This window comes from Lissotriton vulgaris, chromosome 11, assembly GCF_964263255.1.
Source record: "Lissotriton vulgaris chromosome 11, aLisVul1.2, whole genome shotgun sequence".
Taxonomy (NCBI): domain Eukaryota; kingdom Metazoa; phylum Chordata; class Amphibia; order Caudata; family Salamandridae; genus Lissotriton; species Lissotriton vulgaris.
The window spans coordinates 260,404,801-260,424,163 of NC_141699.1; the positions used below are offsets into that span (position 1 = coordinate 260,404,801).

Genomic DNA, 19,363 nt, shown 5'->3' on the forward strand with positions numbered 1-19,363 from the left:
TATTTGTATTATATAATCAGTGTCAAATTCTGGATGACAGATCTATTTCTTTGTAATGTTAAGTAAAATGAGCTTCTAAAGTGCACTGATACCCAAACAATTTTCTGGCTCTGAGAACTAAGGAATGTGGGAGAAGCTGTGGAGACCTTTTCGAGTACAACCAAGCTTTCGGTACATTGCAAAAAGGTGGTAGATTATTGATAGCGTGCAGATAGAGTGTAAGAAAATTCCAAGTCTTGGCTGCGAAGAATAAGAAGGCTCTGCCTACCATGCGGAAGCGGCATATTCTGTGCACACATCAAAAGACCTTAAGATTCTAGAAGGTTGACAAATATGGAATTTATTCTGCAAGTATGTAGGGCCAACATGATGCTAATCCCTAAAAGCAATCCACATTGCCTTAAAAATAATCCTCTTAAAAATGGGAACAAAAAGATGCAAAAGAGTAACTGGGGTAATTTAACGCCACCTTCACTTTGAAATCTGAAGCAGAGTAGAAGCAGACGAGGCCAAGAATAGACAATTACTAGAGGCCCAAGTGGTTGAGCATGGTGGCTTGAACCATCTTAGAGTGAGCAGGAAGGTAAGATAAACTTTTTTGAATTTTTGATTGAGATAGATAACATCAGTTCTTGAGAAATAACAGATCTTCCACTTTAGAAATGGATTATGCAATATTGAAATTCTCTGACATTCAGTGATGAACAACTCCTATAGCAGAACTCTGTAATCAAGTGGTCTAGTCAAATGCTGGACTTGATAACAACAATGTAGATCATTTAAGTATCGTAAAATTAATTTTAATTTAGAAGAACTGGAAAGCTTGAATGGAAAATAAAGCATGAAGGACACACACATAGAGTTTGGTAGACATAATGGTTTCTAAAAGAAGGACATGCTTTATATATTTAGGTTCTGCTCCCCTTACTTTGGTAGTTTCACTATTAAACCTGTACGCTGGGTAAAATGAGGTATGATTTTTATTTCATGCACTGAAGCTTTCTGCTCTAACTTAACATCAGCGTTTGGTTTTCAGGCAACTGCATTAAAGATTTGACACGTCTATTGCCCCATTGAATTGTCTAATTTGTCTACGTTATCCCAAGATTAACCAGGGCAGTCTCATGTGAAGATAAACATTCTAGTAGTAGTTTCAGATCACTCACCACTGCTGCTTTCCTTCCTTTATCAATGGCATCAGCTGTCACATAGGCAGTCGCCACCCCGTAGCTTGCCCAGACCAGCTTCACAGGGATCAACGCTCTGAAGGCCTCCCCAACTTCATTGGCATATCCTGAAAAAAAATCAAAAAGGCAGATGGATTGAGTAATTACATGTGGGTAAGAATAAATAAAAGTGATCATAAGAAGTCTCTCTAGCCCTAAAGGAATCTGTGCACTGTCCTCAACAGACCTGAGGACACAGAGGAGACCAGTGGCTCTGTCAGTTCATCTTGCTGTGCACTGCCAGTGCAGCAGGCCCAACATAGCTATGCCTCGCCATTAAATGGGATATGGCTTGCCACAAGAAGATCTGCACCATCCTTCAAGGATTCTTGCTGGGACTAGTGACAAGGACGGACGATTCCTCAGCTCCTTAAACCTGCACCTGACATGGGAGCCAGGCCAATGAGCTTGAACTGGGATAAGTGGCCTGGCTGTGACTTGCACCCCAGAAGACAATGAGAATCTTCAACAAACAGGCGCGTTTATAGGTGTAGTTTGGTAGCCACAGAATGTTCCATTTCAACAAACACCCTGGTGATTGCAAAGATTCATGCGTGGGCAGAAAGGCTAAATAACCCGCAATACACTCACAGGACTACCCAATTTCCATCCCTGATTGCAGAGCAATCTCTGTTCTGCAACATCCCCATCTACTGTGCGACTGGTTCTTTCTTCGCCTACCTCCAGTGCCTCAACACCTAGGGCAAACATAAGAGCAAATTCTACTGACCCTTGTTTGTTACATGTGACTGAAGTCCCACAGCAGATGACTTTGGGCCCTGACCAGGCATCCCTGCTATTAAGCACCACATTCACACTCTGGCTCCCTCCCAGCCTTGGTAGATCAATTCTTAAAGAAGAGGGACTGTTCTCTATCATACAACAACATGTTCATTATCCCCACACACCAATTGAGAGTCTGTTCCAAAATAAAGATGGCAAAATAAAGGTCTTTATCCCCACACACCAATTGAGAGTCTGTTCCAAAATAAAGACGGCAAAATAAAGGTCTTAGAGTGAGGACCCCCGATCCCACACCATTATCACTTCAGCTGGAGATCCCACCTAATCTTGGAGAGGTGCTTGCTGCTTCTTGCTGGACACCCACAGCCTCACTAGGGTTCACATGCAGCCACACAACTCTCACCAGATAGGGTGACTTGTACCAAAACCTAGTGCTCAAGCTGATCTGTCTCCTCCTTCTTCAACATTCAGTCCGCAGTAACAGCTGATCTTAACAGTCTTACAGATTAAATACCTGCCCTTATATTGTGTGAAGTAAAATGTATATGCAAGGCAGCAGACTTGAAGGCCCTGATATGAAAGTTGAATGATAACTATATTTGAAGAGAATGTGAGGGTCACAACTAAGAAACTCTCTTAAAACTGCTTGCATTACAACAATCCTCACATTGTTGAAATTAACTAGAGGGATGATGGCCCGACAACAATGCAGGAGTCTCGAAAATCCCGGAAAACAACACATTTCTAGTGAACTTGCTTTGTCTCGAACCTCCTTATTACCACTCATCTCCTCCAACATCACAAAAGAAAAGACAATATGGATCCATTCCTGGTGATGCAATAGAAACAAACTAGCTACTTTAAGGCAAGAACAGGAGGAAAAACGATGTTCAAAGACAAAAGTATGTATGATCTTCCAATACATAACACAAATGCCAAGCTTTCTCACCATTCTTCATGACAGGGCAAATGATCAGTCTACTTCAGGCACATGAAGGGGTTCCAGCAATCTTGGGCATCAAAGAGGACCAAGATGAAAACATATTTTACAAACCTGACTATTCTGAATGCAATTTCAAATGGTATTCACGCATAAAACAATGGTTCCTTGTAGGACAATCAGCTATACATAAAACATTGCTCATCCATGCATAATAAATTAAACATATAAATGGTGACATCAGCCTTAAAATGTTTTTTTATATACACAATATTTAATATGTTTCGATCGTGCTCAGTGCTCAAGTGATCACAGAGTGTGAGAACTGAAAGAAGAAACACAAATGTGTGTATACTTCAGATAGGCAATGGAAAGATAGATACTGTTTTGCTGTTTGCACTATTTGAGTTATTGATATTAAGACAGCAAAATAAACTAATCCCAAAAAGATCCATTTCCCCCATGCGTTGAATGCATTCCAAAAAGAAATGACATGAGGGGTCATCAACAACACATACGATTTAAGGAGCATACGTCATACTCTGTAAATGACCAAGATGGCTGCGGTGTGTTGTAGTGAATAGAAATAGAAGTTACTGTACCACAACACCTACAGTGGGCCGGGAAGGGGGAATCAGCTACTGATCAAGACTAAGTTTTAGAATTTATTTTTAAAAAGTAAAAAAAATTGATTCAAGTATTATTTTAATCAGGAAAAGGAAGAAAGGCTGTCTATACAGTGCAGTGTGTGGTCATGCAGAAAAAAGTCTAAGTGCTTAATTGATATATTGGCCATCAAATGGCAGACATTTCATGTCCATTACAGGGTTTACAGTTTGAGTCAGTTGTTGCTACAATTAATATATAGTACAAAAGGACAAAGTCTTCAAACCTATGACCAGACAGAATAAAGCATGGCACTCAGTTGGTATCTTGGCCATCAGAGAATTTCAATAGCTATAAGGAGGAAATGGAGCCACACATATCAGGAGGCCTCCATGTAATGCACTAGTCTTCTCAAAGTTGAGATTGCAGCACAAACAAATAATGGTCTTAATTTGATATTTACAAGTGTTCTTAGTCCATCAACGGCTGGGACATACAAGACCTAAGCCAGGGGTCTCCAAACCAGTCCTGGAGGGCCGGATCCATGCCAGATTTTTTGGGTATCCCCATTGAGATACATGTAGTTATTTTTAAAATCTGGCATGGATCCGGCCCTCCAGGACCGGTTTGGAGACCCCTGACCTAAGCCATAGTTGTGCTTTACCAATAGTGACCCTGAGGACAAGCTATGTCAATAACCATTACATTATGTACCCACAAAAGCAATACCGCCCTCAGGATTTTTTTCTTGCCCATGGTGAAGGCTTCAGAGGTGTTCTCCATAAGACTATCCAATTGAAAGGGGCATAAGTTAGACAAACACAATCATTCAATTTGGACGTGCAAAGCCAAACTTTGGTCAGAAATAGAAGCTGCAAAGGCTCCATTAAAACATGATAACAACGGGCCTTAAAAAAAAATCATAAAAATAATACAAGACCTGTAAGTTGTGTGACTTGCATAATCTACTCGATCTAACTGCAATGCAGTTGACCCATAAACTTGTCTCAAACTGTATGATCTTATGCAAATATTTTATTTCACCGAGTTGTCATACTTCAATTGTCACATATGAGAGCACCTTCAAATATGTGAGTTCAGCACGTCTGCTGTGTAAAAACTCTTTTGTTTTGATTTAATAGACTAAACATTTGCTCCTGTGTGTGAAAAAAATCTTGCCCACATAAGGGTAAATATTTCCCCTGACTTGCCTCTTAGTTCACAAACAGTATTGTCATCAGGATAGGGACAGGAATGTTTTTCAGTTCATGTTTAAAAAATTTCATTTTTAATAACAATGGGGCACATGCATCAAGCATTATTGCCTATGTAAACGGCCCGATTCGCAGAACTGGCCCGTATGCGAACGCAAAAAATGCTTTTTAGATGCAGCAAACCTTAATTTGCGATTAATCGCAAAATGGGTTAGCGATTCAGTATATGGAAGGGGCGTGTTTAGGGTGTCTCTTCCAAATAGCGAATCCGAACGGTATGCATGAATGTTTTGAGACCGTGAATGCAATTGCAAAACATTTGCATATTCCCGCCTACTTCAAGTAGGTGGTAGCCAGTCGCAAATGGGAAGGGGTCCCTAAGGGATCCTTCCCCTTTGTGAACGTTTGTAAAAGCATTTTTAAGAGCACTTAAAAAATGACACTGCAAAGTTTAATTTTTTCTTCTTTTTAAATGCAGCCAGTTTTCCTTTAAGGAAAACGGCCGTATTTAAAAACAAAAAAGACTGCTATATTTTAGAGCAATCACAGACATGGTGGTCTACTGACCTCAGCAGGCCACCATCCCTGTGATGGTGTAGATTCCTAATGCCTCGCAAACTGCGACCTACCTCATTAATAATATGCATGATTTAGGTCTATTTGCGACCAATTAAGAATTGCTAGTGAAACTGAAAACAGTTTCATACATTAGGATTAGCGATTACCTAATTGTGATTCAGAGAAAAGCACAATTAGGTAATCGCTACTTGTGATAATGATACTAAATTACTAAAGCAAGCTCATTGTCCTTTACAGACAGCACATTTCCATTGAAATAGCCAAAAACCATCCTACTGACAAGCAGTTTTACTGATAAAACTATATGGCGTACAAACAATGATATGTGAAAATTGGGCTTCAGCAAATATTTCTCATTTTCACATCAGCAAGTAGTGTTTGGGCCTGTTTTGATCCTATTAAAATCTTTGCTTCCGTCAACTCTTCAAATTTCTTTTAAAATGTGTTTTTCTAACTACTAAAATATATTCTGAAATATGTGTCCAGTTCATTTACAAGCTATTTAAATATGCTAGAAAATAATGACATCCCACTGCCTTTCATTTTACACTGCCTGTACCCCCAGCACGATTGTCAGACAGTTCATCTTACTTTTCTTGGTCTGACTGTAAAATTAGTGGATTATGTCTACACCAATTTCCATGATGAAATAAGCAGCAATTTATACGAAGGCAGAAACTGACATCTGTCCTCTGTTTTTCAGCACAGCAAATGTGAAAAGAAAAAAACAAGATTTAAAGGCATCTTGACAGTGGAATGGCCGCATGGAGCTCCAGTCATGTTCCGTGACTAACAATTGCTTCCAGGTTTGGTGCAGACCTTCTGGCCAGTGGTGGTGGTGTGGGCCGCTCTCGGAGAAAAAAATAATTACAATTGGGTTTGACCACCTTCTTTAACCCTGTGGCGGTGACGATTGGGTAGGTTAAAGGAGCGCAGAGATTCTCAGAAGATGGGCACCTTAGATTTTTGGAGAGGTGAGGCAGCGGCAAGAAGGAGGTAAGACACTGAGTCAGAGGATTCAGACTCAACATGTAGAGCAGTAACAGCGGCAGCTGAGATTGGTGAGTGCAGAACGGATGCCACAGGTGGTTTATGATAAATGGCCTTTTTCTGTGAACTTGTAAGTGTGGCTTTCAATCTGCTGTGTGGGACATTATTCATAGAATTGGCAAGGCAAGTGGGACTAAAATGGACCACGAGGTAGAGTCCCTCTAAGTGGTGTATTAGACACCATTTCCTGGGGCAAAGGTTCCCTGTTGGGGGCTGTGGAAGTGCTCCATCTAGTGATGACTGCAGCTTGCAGCTTCAAAGGGTTCCCTGCGTGCCAACTTGATTTGTTCCAGGGGACTCACACTGTGGGGACCTGTTGGAGGAGACAGCGGGGCAAAAGAAATGATACCGCGTATTTGAGAGAGAGAGAGAGAGAGAGAGAGAGAGAGAGAGAGAGAGAGAGAGAGGTGGCAATAAGCAATTGCATCCAAGGAAGCGATAAATATTTTCTGAAGCACCAGTCAAAAATAGACTTTCAGAGAAGATTATTAAGGGCCAAAAGCATTGTTTGGCAAAAGTGCAATCAGGCAAAGGGACTGGGAAATCAGAACTATTAACTATGTTCTCAGGACAAACTCAGATGTCAATCAATGTGGACTCAGTAGAGATTAGCAGTGGTGCCCAGACTTCGGTATCTTATGCCATTTCAGACATGATTGAGATATCTATTGCTTCTTTAGAGGTCCCACCATCACAAATGTCTGAGATAATTAAAGATCGTAATACTCAGAGTGTGGATTTACCAGCTAATAATAGTTGAGCTGGCCTAGGTATGTGTGCAAGCAGTCTGTCGGCTGCAATGTCAAGTGAGTCGCTGCCTCAAACTTCAACCCCAGCAATCTCAACGGCGCAACAGAAAACTCAGCAAAGTACAGCACATGGCCTATTACCATCTGCACTGCTGCCCAAAGCACCTTATTTGATTTTCTCACACCCTTCCCACCCTACTAGGCCTTCTTAGATGCACCCAATTGTATTACCGGCTACTAAGGCTCACAACATCTTAGCCCTTGATCATTTATCACACGATGAGCTACTGCCACCTGTAGGTATTGATCTCCTTCAAGAGACTTCCAATCTGGAAGCCAACAACAAAGACACAAGAGAGCTTCCTGAGAATTGCAACCTACAGAAGTTTATTGATTCAAGGGCAAAATTGATTCAATTGACGCAGCCACAGAAACCACTGCAGCAAGATGACAGAAGGATGAGCACTTCGCACCATACACTTTGTTTTCTCACTTGCCTTCCTCTCTGCTGATAGCTTTGGTACTACTGCAAGTTAAGGGAAATTCGAGACATGAGAGCTGCCCAAACCCAGGCCAATAAAGAAATCAATGAGCAACTCCGTGCCATAAACAAAAATCTGAACCAATGAAATGCTTGCAAGGAGCAAGCAGAACAGAGGATCTCGGACCGCAAATATAACTACAATTAGGCAGCCAGGCACCAAGATCCAAAAATGAGGTAGGCGCGCTAAATGTCAAGTTGGAAGAAATGGAAGACAGAGCTCGCTGGTCGAATCTATGCTTTGGAGGCATACCAGAAGGTCTGGAGAAGGGTTAAAATGTTGACAAGTTAATAACTGATATGATTATGACATATGTAATTAGTGAACCTTCTTCCAAAGATCGTGGCTTTACAATTGTGTGTGCCCACACAGTTTCTGCAGGCCATGCGTCTCCCAACGCAAAATATCCTCGAATGATTCTTGTTCATTTCGGGGATTATCTTATCAAGTTCAAGTTCTGGTATTTATAGAGCGCACTACTCACCCAGGGGGTCTCAAGGCGCTAGGGGAAGGGGTTCATTATTTGTCGAAAAGCCAGGTTTTAAGTTCTTTTCTGAAGGAGATGTGATTCTTAGTAAGGCGGAGGTGGGTGGGGAGTGAGTTCCAGGTCTTGGCAGCCAGGAAGGAGAAGGATCTGCCACCCATGGTGGATTTTCGGATGCGCGGGACTGCGACGAGGGCGAGATTGGACGATCTAAGGTGGCGGGTGGGTTTATAGAAGGACAGTCGAGTGTTGAGGCATTCGGGTCCTAGATTGTAAAGTGCTTTGTGTGCGTGGGTGAGAAGACGGAAAGTAATTCTTTTGTTAACGGGAAGCCAGTGGAGGTCTTTTAGATGTCCGGTGATGTGATTTTGGCGCGGGATGTCTAATATGAGTCTTGCTGACGCGTTTTGGATGCGCTGGAGTTTTTTTCAGTAATTTTGCTGTGATTCCAGCGTAAAGTGTGTTACTATAATCCAGTCGACTCGTGACCAGTGCGTGGGTGACAGTCTTTCTTGTCTCGAGGGGGATCCAGCGGAAGATCTTTTTGAGAATACGAAGTACGTTGAAGCATACGGCGTTGACTTGTCTGGACATCGAGAGAGAGGAGTCTAGGATGAAGCCAAGGTTACGTGCATGGTCTGTGGGTGTGGGTGCCGCGCCCAGCACTGAAGGCCACCAGGAGTCGTCCTAAGCTGAGGGGGAAGATCCTAGTATGAGTACTTCCGTTTTGTCTGAGTTGAGTTTTAGGCGGCTATGTTTCATCCATTCAGCTACTTCTTTCATTCCTTCGTGAAGATTAGTTTTGGCGGTGTTGGGGTCTTTGGTGAGGGAGAGGATCAGCTGGGTGTCGTCGGCGTAAGAGATGATGTTGAGGTTGTGATGGCGCGCGATGGAGGCGAGGGAACTCATGTAGACGTTGAAGAGGGTGGGACTGAGTGAGGATCCTTGAGGTACGCCGCAGATGACTTTGGTGGCCTCTGAGTAGAATGGGGGAAGTCGGACTCTTTGAGTTCTTCCAGCGAGGAATGAGATGATCCAGTCCAAGGCTTTTCCTTGTATGCCGATGTTGCTGAGGCGATGTATAAGGGTGCTGTGGCAGACAGTGTCAAAAGCGGCGGAAAGGTCGAGTAGGATGAGGGCCACTGTTTCTCCGTTATCCAGGAGTGATCGGATGTCGTCGGTCGCAGCGATGAGGGCGGTTTCGGTGCTGTGTTTTGCTCGAAACCCGGATTGAGATGGATCAAGGGAGTTGTTGGATTCGAGGAAGGCGGCGAGCTGGCTGTTGACGGCTTTCTCGATGACTTTAGCCGGGAATGGGAGGAGGGATATGGGACGGTAGTTTTTAAGTTCAGAGGGGTCTGCTGTGGGTTTCTTCAGAAGGGCGCTGAGTTCGGCGTGTTTCCAGCTTTCAGGAAAGGTGGCAGAGTTGAACGAGCAGTTGATGACATCCCGGAGGTGGGGTGCGATGATGGAGTCAGCTTTGTTGAAGATGTGGTGGGGGCAAGGGTCGGCGGGCGAGCCAGAGTGGATTGAGTTCATGAGGCGAATGGTGTCTTCATTGGTAATTGGGTTCCAGGCGTTGAGGATGTTAGTTGTCGGAGTAGGAACTGAGGGGGGTGGGGAGGGTTGATCGCTGGGGGAATTCTCAAAGCTGTTGTGGATGTCGGCAATTTTGTTGTAGAAGAAGGAGGATAACGCCTCGCAAAGGTCTTGGGAGGGAGTGATGTCGTTGGATGCTGCGGTGGGGTTGGTGAATTCTTTGATGATGTTGAAGAGTTCCTTGCTGTTATGATTGTTGTTGTCGAGACGGTCCTTGAATGCTGATTTCTTAGCGGATCGGATCAGTTGGTGGTGTTTGCGGGTGGCTGACTTGAGGGAGGCCATGTTGTCTGGGGTTGGGTTTTTTCTCCATATCTTCTCCAGAGTGCGGCATAACTTCTTGGATTTATTAAGGTCGTCATTGAACCAGGGGGCCTTTTTGCTGGTTGAATTGATCTGGTGCTTTTTCAGGGGTGCTAATTCGTCAGCGCTGTGGGTGATCCATAGCTTGAGTTTGGTGGCCGCCTGGTTTGGGTCCAGTGAGAGGGTGGGGGGGGTTTAGGTTGAGTGATGTGAGGAGTTGGTCGGAGGTGATTTTGTTCCAGTTTCTCCTAGGAATAGGTTGAGGGCGATTGTGGGTTAGGGAGGTTTTGTAGCTGAAGTGAACGCAGCTGTGGTCCGTCCAGTGGAGAGCTGTGGTGCGATCGAAGGAGATGTGCTTGCTGGATGTGAAGATAGGGTCGAGCGTGTGTCCGGCTACATGGGTGGGGGTGTCCACAAGTTGTTTGAGTCCGAGATTGGCCAGGTTGTCCAGAAGGGTGGTGGTGTTGCTGTCGTGTTTGTTTTCAAGGTGGTAGTTGAGGTCTCCTAGAAGAATGTAGTTCTCGGAGGCTAGGGCGTGTGGGCTGACGAAGTCCGTGATGTCATCGCTGAATTGGGTGCGGGTACCTGGGGGTCTGTAGATGAGGGTGCCTCTCAGTGTGGTCCTGGGGTCGGTGTGGATCTGGAAGTGGAGGTGTTTGGCGGTTGCAAGGTTATCGTCGGAGCTGGTTGTGATTTTGATGTTGTTCTTGTGGATGATGGCGATGCCTCCTCCTGTTTGATTGGTGCGGTCTTTGCGGATAATCTTGTAAGTGTCCGGTATGGCAATGGCGATGTCGGGAGCTGATGATGTGTTCATCCAAGTTTCAGTAAGGAAGGCGACGTCAGGTGACGTAGAGTCGATTAGGTCCCAGAGTTCTGTTGCGTGTCTGTGGATCGAGCGGGTGTTGAGCAGGATGCAATTTAGGCGGTTTGAGTCGGAGTTGTGTTTGGAGGACGTGGAGTTGGTGAGGGTCCTGAAGCAGTTGAACTTGCAGGAGAGGCAGGCGAATGGGCCGTGAGTACGTCCTGGGGTGGCTTCGCAGCATTGTGGAGAGCGTCCGGGGTTGAGGGCGAGGAGAGTAGCGGCATCATATGTGATTTTAGTGGGTTGGGAGCCGCGGGGGGCAGGGGGTCTGGCGCTGGGCGCGGACGGGCGTAGACGGGCTTACCTTTGGCGCACCTTCGGCACGCATGGGGCGCGTCCGCTGCGCGTGATCGCTGTGCGTAGGTCCTTCTGACATAAGGTGAGAAGTGGAGGGGGGCGGAGCGTGGGAGGGGGAGCTGGGAGGCGGTAGCGTAGGAGGAGGGACGGGCTGCAGGCACAACAAAATGGTGGAAGCAACAACAACAAGGACAACAGGACGCTATGGGCGCAAACAATCAGGCAGCAATTGTGCTTAGGGGCCAATGCGACTAGTGCGATCTAGCGGTGGAGCACACAATATTGATTAGATCACTGAGCAAAGTAATGCGGGGCACTATGCCACAGACCGGCTTCCGAGTCAGTTGCAATTAAGTTTATGGTAGTGGGGGAGAGGCAGCGCTACGCACACAGGTCAGTTAAAGTAATGTAAACACTGAAAGCAATGCGAAGGGACAATCAGCAGCGCTATGCACACAGGTTGATTGAAAATATTATAAAGCACTGAAAGCAATGCGAAGTGACAATCAGCAGCGCTATGCACACAGGTTGATTGAAAATATTATAAAACACTGAAAGCAATGCGAAGTGAAAATATTATAAAACACTGAAAGCAATGCGAAGTGACAATCAGCAGCGCTATGCACACAGGTCGAGTAAAATATTGTAAATAAATAACGCAATGGGGAGCGCTACGCCGGATATCGGGTGCAGAATCAATATGATGAATGGCAGTGTGGACAGGCAGCGCTACGATACCACTATAGCGCTTGCAGGTCGGGAGGTAGGCAGGAGCCACCGCTTCACACGGAGTTAGGCTGGTCACAGAGGCTCCCCAGCCGGGCTGTTCCTGGTGATTCGTGGGTGGTAGGGGGAGCTGGGAGGCGGTAGCTTAGGGGGAGGGACGGGCTGCAGGCACAACAAAATGGTGGAAGCAACAACAACAAGGACAACAGGACGCTATGGGCGCAAACAATCAGGCAGCAATTGTGCTTAGGGGCCAATGCGACTAGTGCGATCTAGCGGTGGAGCACACAATATTGATTAAATCACTGAGCAAAGTAATGCGGGGCACTATGCCACAGACCGGCTTCCGAGTCAGTTTCAATTAAGTTTATGGTAGTGGGGGGCAGGCAGCGCTACGCAATTTTTCTTTCATACCGCAGATAACTATTTGTTTTGGATTTTCTCTGATATGTCATTAAGCACCACTCGCAGGCATAAGGAATTAAAGTCTATGATTTAGTTGTTCAGGAAAGCTGATGTACCAGTAGAACTAGTCAAGTAGGTGAGGCTGAAGGTCATCCATAACAGATTATTTCTTATCTTTTCTTTGGTCCTGCAAGCTGTGGAGTTTCTGGAGAGCCTCAACCCTTCAAAGAACAGACTGTTAGCAGCAGCAATTTTTTTGTTTTGAGTTCTTTCACTATATTTGATTACTCGTAATTAGTGTTTTTGATTACCACAGTAGCATGAACTATGAAATCTTCCATGATCATTATATATATATTATTATATAGTCATTTTGATGATGTTATGCAATGCAATTACTTTATTGATGCTGTGTCCAGCTCCCTTACGGTGAGCGGACATCTTTTAATCTTTTTTCTATATCTTTTCATGGAGGCAGTGCAGTTTTATTATCGTATTGCACATGCACTATGAGATTTTTAAGGTCATTCTATATATGTCCGTTTAGAATGTGATAGAATAGTTTTGCTGAGACAGAGATTAGCCCCCACATGGTTAAAAGTTATGATATGAGAAGTCTTCAGCCAGGCCCCATATTGCCCCAGATAGCAGTCCTGGGTGAATTACCAAGGCACTCATTCCTAGGGGGAGGGCAAACGGGGGAGCACAGTATGGGAGGACACTTGTGGGGGGGAGGGAGTGTTGTGATCCTTGGGAGCCATGACAGGTGAGCCCCAGTGAGGATTCGCGTGGGGGGCGGAGGGAGTGGTCGGGAAGGAGGGGGAGCTGCACTTAAGAAAAAAAAAGAAAAGGTCATACTGGAAGATTTCCAAAATATATTGGCTAGAAGTCTACAAGCAGGATTCCTCATAATGCAATGGAGTTGTTTCACTAAGGTAGAAAACGCTGCCATCTGCAGTTTCACAAGGATTCTGGCCATCAATAAGTTAAGAAGAACATGGGAGACAAACTTATTAGTGCCCTTCTTTAATGCCAATGTTATTAACAGTAAGATCAAGTATAGGTCAATATTGGCTTGGCTGAGAGCATGTAATGTAAATGTCATCTTCCTACAGGAAACATCTTACATATATGTCACCCCAGTTAAACATTCCAGGCTTCCTTACCCATGCATTCTTTGCTTCGGCTAACACAGCAGTTAGGGGGGTGGGAATATTTATTCTAAAGGAGCTTGAGTGCAGAGTGCTTCAGATGATATGGGATCCAGGGGCGAGATGGATATGAGTTCAAGTCTCAATACAACAACAGCTTGTTAATTTTATAAGATATTATGTCTTTATAGAAGACAATACTACTGCTTTAGAAGAACTATACAATCTTGCCATGGGATTTAGGGGGCCAATTTTACTTGGGGGAGATTTCAAAATCATTCAAAATGCAAAACTTGACTGCTCTTGAATTAACAAAAAACTTAATAGTGCTAAATCAGCTCACTTTTTGTCAATCAATCAATCATATCATGTGTAAAGCGCACTACTCACCCGTGAGGATCTGAAGGCGCTGGGGTGGGGAATGCTGCTACTGCTCGAAAGGCCAGGTCTTGAGGAGTTTTCTGAAGGTCAGCAGGTCTTGAGTCTGCCGTAGGTGGATGGGGAGGGTGTTCCAGGTCTTTGCGGCGAGGTGGGAGAACGATCTGCCGCCTGAGGTCGCTCTTCGGAAGCGGGGGACTGTAGGGAGGGCGAGGTCGGCGGAGCGGAGCTGGCGGGTGGGGGTGTAGAAGCTGAGTCGTCTGTTGAGGTACGTTGGTCCGGTGTTGTGGAGTGCCTTGTGTGCGTGGGTGAGGAGCTTGAAGGTTATCCTCTTGTTAACCGGGAGCCAGTGCAGGTCTCTCAGGTGGGGTGTGATGTGGCTGCGGTGAGGGATGTCGAGGATCAGGTGTGCAGAGGCGTTCTGGATGCGTTGGAGCCGTCTCATGAGTTTGGCCGAGGCTCCTGCCTAGAGGGCGTTTCCATAGTCCAACCTACTGCTGACAAGGGCCTGGGTGACTGTTCTTCTCGTTTCAGTGGGGATCCACTTGTAGATCCCACGGAGCATGCGGAGGGTGTTGAAGCAGGAGGAGGAAACGGCGTTGACCTGTTTAGTCATGGAGAGGGTGGAGTCGAGGATGGCCCCTAGGTTGCGTGCGTGGTCGGTGGGTGTTGGAGCGGTTCCCAATGCGGTCATCCACCAGGAGTCCTCCCAGGCCGAAGGTTTAGATCCGAGGAAGAGGACCTCCGTCTTGTCCGATTTCAGCTTCAGTCGGCTGTTCCTCATCCATTCAGCATATGCCTTCATTCCTTCGTGGAGGTTGGTTTTGGTGGTGTGGGGGTCTTTGGTGAGGGAGAGTATCAGCTGGGTGTCACTGGCATAGAAGAGGATGTTGAGGTCATGCCGATGGGCGACGTGGGCGAGCGGTGCCATGTAGATGTTAAACAGAGTTGGGCTGAGGGATGAGCCCTGGGGTACGCCGCAGATGATCTCGGTGGCTTTGGAGCTAAAGGGGGGAAGGCGGACGCTCTGTGTTCTGCTGGAGAGGAAGGAGGTGGTCCAGTCCAGTGCCTTCTCTTGGATCCCAGCGTTGTGGAAGCGTGTTCGTAGTGTGTGGTGACAGACCGTGTCGAAGGCGGCTGACAGGTCCAGGAGGATGAGGGCCGCTGTTTCTCCGTTGTCCAGCAGGGACTTGATGTCAACGGTGGCTGCGATGAGGGCAGTCTCTGTGCTGAGGTTGCTGCGGAACCCGGACTGGGAAGGGTCCAGGATGTTGTTCTCCTCGAGGTAGTGGGTCAGTTGTTCGTTGACGGTCTTCTCGATGACCTTTGACGGTAACGGGAGCAGGGAGATGGGCCGGAAATTCTTGAGGTCCTTGGGGTCCGCCTTGGATTTCTTGAGTAAGGCGTTGATCTCGGTGTGCTTCCAGCTCTCCGGGAAGGTTGCTGTCTCGAAGGAGGTGTTGATGACTTTCCGGAGATGGGATGCAATGGATGTGCTGGCTTTGTTGAAGATGTGGTGTGAGCATGGGTCTGACTGAGATCCGGAGTGCATTGTGTTCATGATTTTGATGGTGTCATCGTCGTGGATGTTGGTCCAGTAGAGCAGGCGGTTGGTGCGGATGGTGATTGTGGGGGCGGAGGTCTCAGTGGTTGTCGGGCGGTCGTGGCGTTGAAACTGTTGTGGATGTCTGTGATCTTGCGGTGGAAGAAGGTGGCCAGCGAGTCGCACAGGTCTTGCGAGGGTGGGACATCGTGGTGTTGGAGCTGGGGTTGGAGAGTTCCTTCACGATGTTGAAGAGCTCTTTGCTGTTATGAGCGTTGTTGTCTAGGCGGTCTTTGAAGGAGGCCCTTTTGGCGGATCTGATGAGGTGATGGTGTCTGCGGGTGGCATTCTTGTGGGCGGCGTTCATTCACGGAGCCAGATCTTCTCCAGCTTTCAGCAGGTTTGCTTGGAGGCCCGGAGGTCTTCAGTGAACCAGTCAAGGAGGAAATGTGAGCTATTTAACTTCACTCTCTATCCAAAGGCAAGGTGGATGTTTCATCTAGTGCCTTTTCCAACCACTCCATTTCCTCTATCGAGCTAATAGTAGATTCTTGCCAAACCAACCCTAAGTGGTGTTTTGACAATGAGATATGAGTTGCGCATAGGAGTAAGGCACTAGGTGAATTTTTGAAAAGGCACATTGATACCACTTCCTACTTTTCTGTATGAGGAGCTTTGAAAGCTTTTATTCGTAGAAAAGGCATCTCTTTCAAAACACGGATTGTCAAATAAAACAAAAGCTACCCAATTACAATCTGCCTTAGATTCTGCAACTTTAGTCTTTACTACATCAAATATGCAACCAGCCGGAGTAAAATTAAGCCAAGTACAGCAAAACTTAAAAGGTTGATTCACAATTTCCATGGCTGCTAAGTAAAGTACCTGTTTCAAAAAAAGGTATAGGAAAGTGAACATGTCGGTTGCTACCTGGTCTGGTCGATAAGGGATAAAAATAATAAAATTATCAAATCAATTTTCGATAAAACTACAAACGAATCTGTTACCCGGCCAGATCTAATTGGTAAAGTGTTTTTCAAACACTACTCTGAGCTTTTATTCTGTAACTGAAGAATCCACACAAAAAAGTATCAATAATTTTTGGAAAAGCATAAAGATGCCCTGTCTTATACATCGATCAACAAAAGCAGCCGTTTTGCCTATTGCTTTAGCCAAAGTGCAAAATGCGATTAAAACATCCCCGAGTGCAAAAACGTGCAGGAGCGATGGTCTACCTGCAGAAATGTATGAATTATTCATGCCTCAACTAAGCAAATTTTTGGTTAATGAAAAAGAGAAGGCCGCCTGAAAGTCCTCGTTCATATATTCCTATCAGCCCCCTCAATAGAGATTATAAATTGTTCATGAAAATAATGACAAGTAGATTCGCCCCACTAACATACATTTTGGAATGTGATTTTGACCACAATAATGATATCAACTATTTCCAATCACTTAGTGCAAGCCATTGACAACTATTCAGTCAATAAAGCCAAGGCAGCTATTATTATGCTTGATACAAAAAAAGCACTCGATTTGGTGCAATTGGAGATGCCATTTGCAATTTTGATTACATTCGGTTTTCCATTGAGATTTGATGTGTAATGTATATTAAAGAGCTGAAGCTACACATCTCTAAAGTAGTGGGACATATCACTGGTAGGCGTGGTAGGAAGCAGGTTACCCGATGTCCTCTGTTCTATTCGTGCTATTTATTGAGCCTTTAACTTGTGCTCTTAGGCAAGATCCTAGGATTCTAACCCTGATTGATGGTGTGGTGAAATTACTATTTGCAGTCGACATGATACTATGCCTGGCCGCAGATAAATGCAATATTCAAAATGTGCTCGACTGAATCAAATAATTTACAAGCAATTAAGGCTACAAAGTTATTCCCTCAAAATCGGAAGCCTTACTATTCAATAGCTTCTCATCTATTTTGCCAATCGTAATGTGGGCGCACTATTCTACAGGCCATTCAATTAGATATTTGGAGGTCTATATCAGAACTAATCCTATTGACACTTTCGATTAAACTACACCTCACATTTGACCAAACTGGGCTATTGGACCACGGGCTGCCACTAGCCCTTGCTATAATTAGGTGGGTCGCTTTAGTTAAAAGGGTTATTCTTCCTTTGTTCATATTTATTTTCCCAGTGTTATGATTAAAGTCCTGCACTCTTTCTTTGATGAATTTGGTTAAATGTTATTTTTTTGAAAACAGGAAAAAAACCTCGCACGAACATAAAAACATTGCAATAAGACATAGAAGGAGCATTGGTACTTTCTAGGATCAAAGTGTACTATCAGGCCGCCTTGCTCAGTTGAATAACTCGAGCTACTACTGCTAGCAGTCTTTCCAATTGTATTTACACTCAGCATGGTGCTTAGAGAAGCTGGTGTCAAGCTTTTACATTTTTAAAAATATCCAGGTTGCAAAAACATACCAGATACAAGAGAGCTCATTTTGTAGCTAATAAATATGAAGTATGGCAGGAGTTCAAAGTGCCCTGGATTCGTCTATCTTTACACTTAAAAGACTGCTGCCAGTTACCTCTACATCTAAATAAATCTGCCATCTCCAACTGGGAAAGAACCAGCTGTCCCCAGCATGCACGTTTCATATCTTTCATAATATTTTGGAATCAGTTAGTTCCCAATCCTCCAGATATAGTTCCTAACTTATGGTTTAGTAATATACAAATCGGAAATGTTATTAGTGAGAGCAGAGAAGACCTTTCCCAATTAGCACAAAGCATAAATAAAGCTTATTTTGTACCCCATCTTAAAGGTGTAGCTAATTGGTACCGCTTATTACACCTGAAATTGGTGGAAGAAGTGATATCTCCTTTCTAAGTGCTATCACAACTACAACAAATTGTAAGATGGATCGAAATCGTTAGGGGTTTTATAACAAAATCTGTGGTAGAGCTATTCGCACTGCAATTATAGAAGAATGTATTTTTTCAGCAAGTGGATGCTGTATTACACTCCATATCTTAATCACAAGATGTACCCCAGCAGTCTCTGCTGCATGTTTTGGGTGTGAGAATGCAAAGCACGACTGGCAGCATATAAACTTCACTTGTCCTTGCCTTTATCACTTTTGGGACGAGGTATCTGGATTTATTAGTCGAAAGCTTCAGGTTACCATATGACCAGACTCCTATGTGGCCTTATTTGAATGATATCACAATCTATTGATATTACGGTAAGGCAACAATAATTTGTATTTGTTGCTTTGCTGATTGCTAGATCCCTCATATTACTGAATTGGAGATCCACTAAGGTACCCAATTTTACGCAATGGCTAAATAAGATAAAATGGGTGAAGCAGTATAAGTCTTTATACGACAAGAAATTGGCTCTAAAAAAATTTGTAGCGATATGGAGATTTTTTACCTGATTGAAGGCACTAGCTGTTGTATCTTTTAGGGTAAGAGAAAATGATTGGCATGATATGAATTGTTGATCCAGTTATCAGTTGTTAATGGATTTCAACTAAAGCGATTGTTTTGTATTTTTAACAGAGTAATCAGCCTGCTTCTTCAGTTGCCTTCCTTTTTTTTTCTTTTCAAATTGTGTAATGAATTTCATTGTATTCATAATGCTGATGGAGGAACCAATCAATAAATCAATCAATCAAGGCATTTGTATAGCGCGCTACTCACCCGGAGGGTCTCAAGGCGCTTTGGGGGGGTCCGCTACTGCTCAAACAGCCAGGTCTTGAGTTGCTTCCTGAAGGAGAGGTGGTCTTGGGTCAGGCGGAGGTGGATGGGGAGGGAGTTCAACGTCTTGGCCGCCAGGTAGGAGAAGGATCTTCCTCCCGTTTTGGCTCTTCGGATGCGGGGAACGGTGGTGAGGGCATGGCTGGTCGATCGTAGCTTGCGGGTTGGAGTGTAGAAGGTCAGGCGGTCGTTGAGGTATCTGGGGTCTTGGTTGTGTAGAGATTTGTGTGCATG

The 19,363-nt window shown here is 44.8% G+C and overlaps 1 protein-coding gene across 2 annotated transcripts in view; it reads right to left on the reverse strand.

Moving 5' to 3' along the window:
* Positions 1-19,363, reverse strand: part of MTFP1 (mitochondrial fission process 1) — a 160,716-nt gene that overhangs the window by 98,619 nt on the left and 42,734 nt on the right. For both annotated transcript variants that reach the window (XM_086943201.1, XM_086943200.1), the window contains exon 2: positions 1,167-1,294. In XM_086943201.1, coding sequence (XP_086799327.1) covers positions 1,167-1,294 — 128 coding nt within the window. The remainder of the gene's footprint in view (positions 1-1,166; positions 1,295-19,363) is intronic.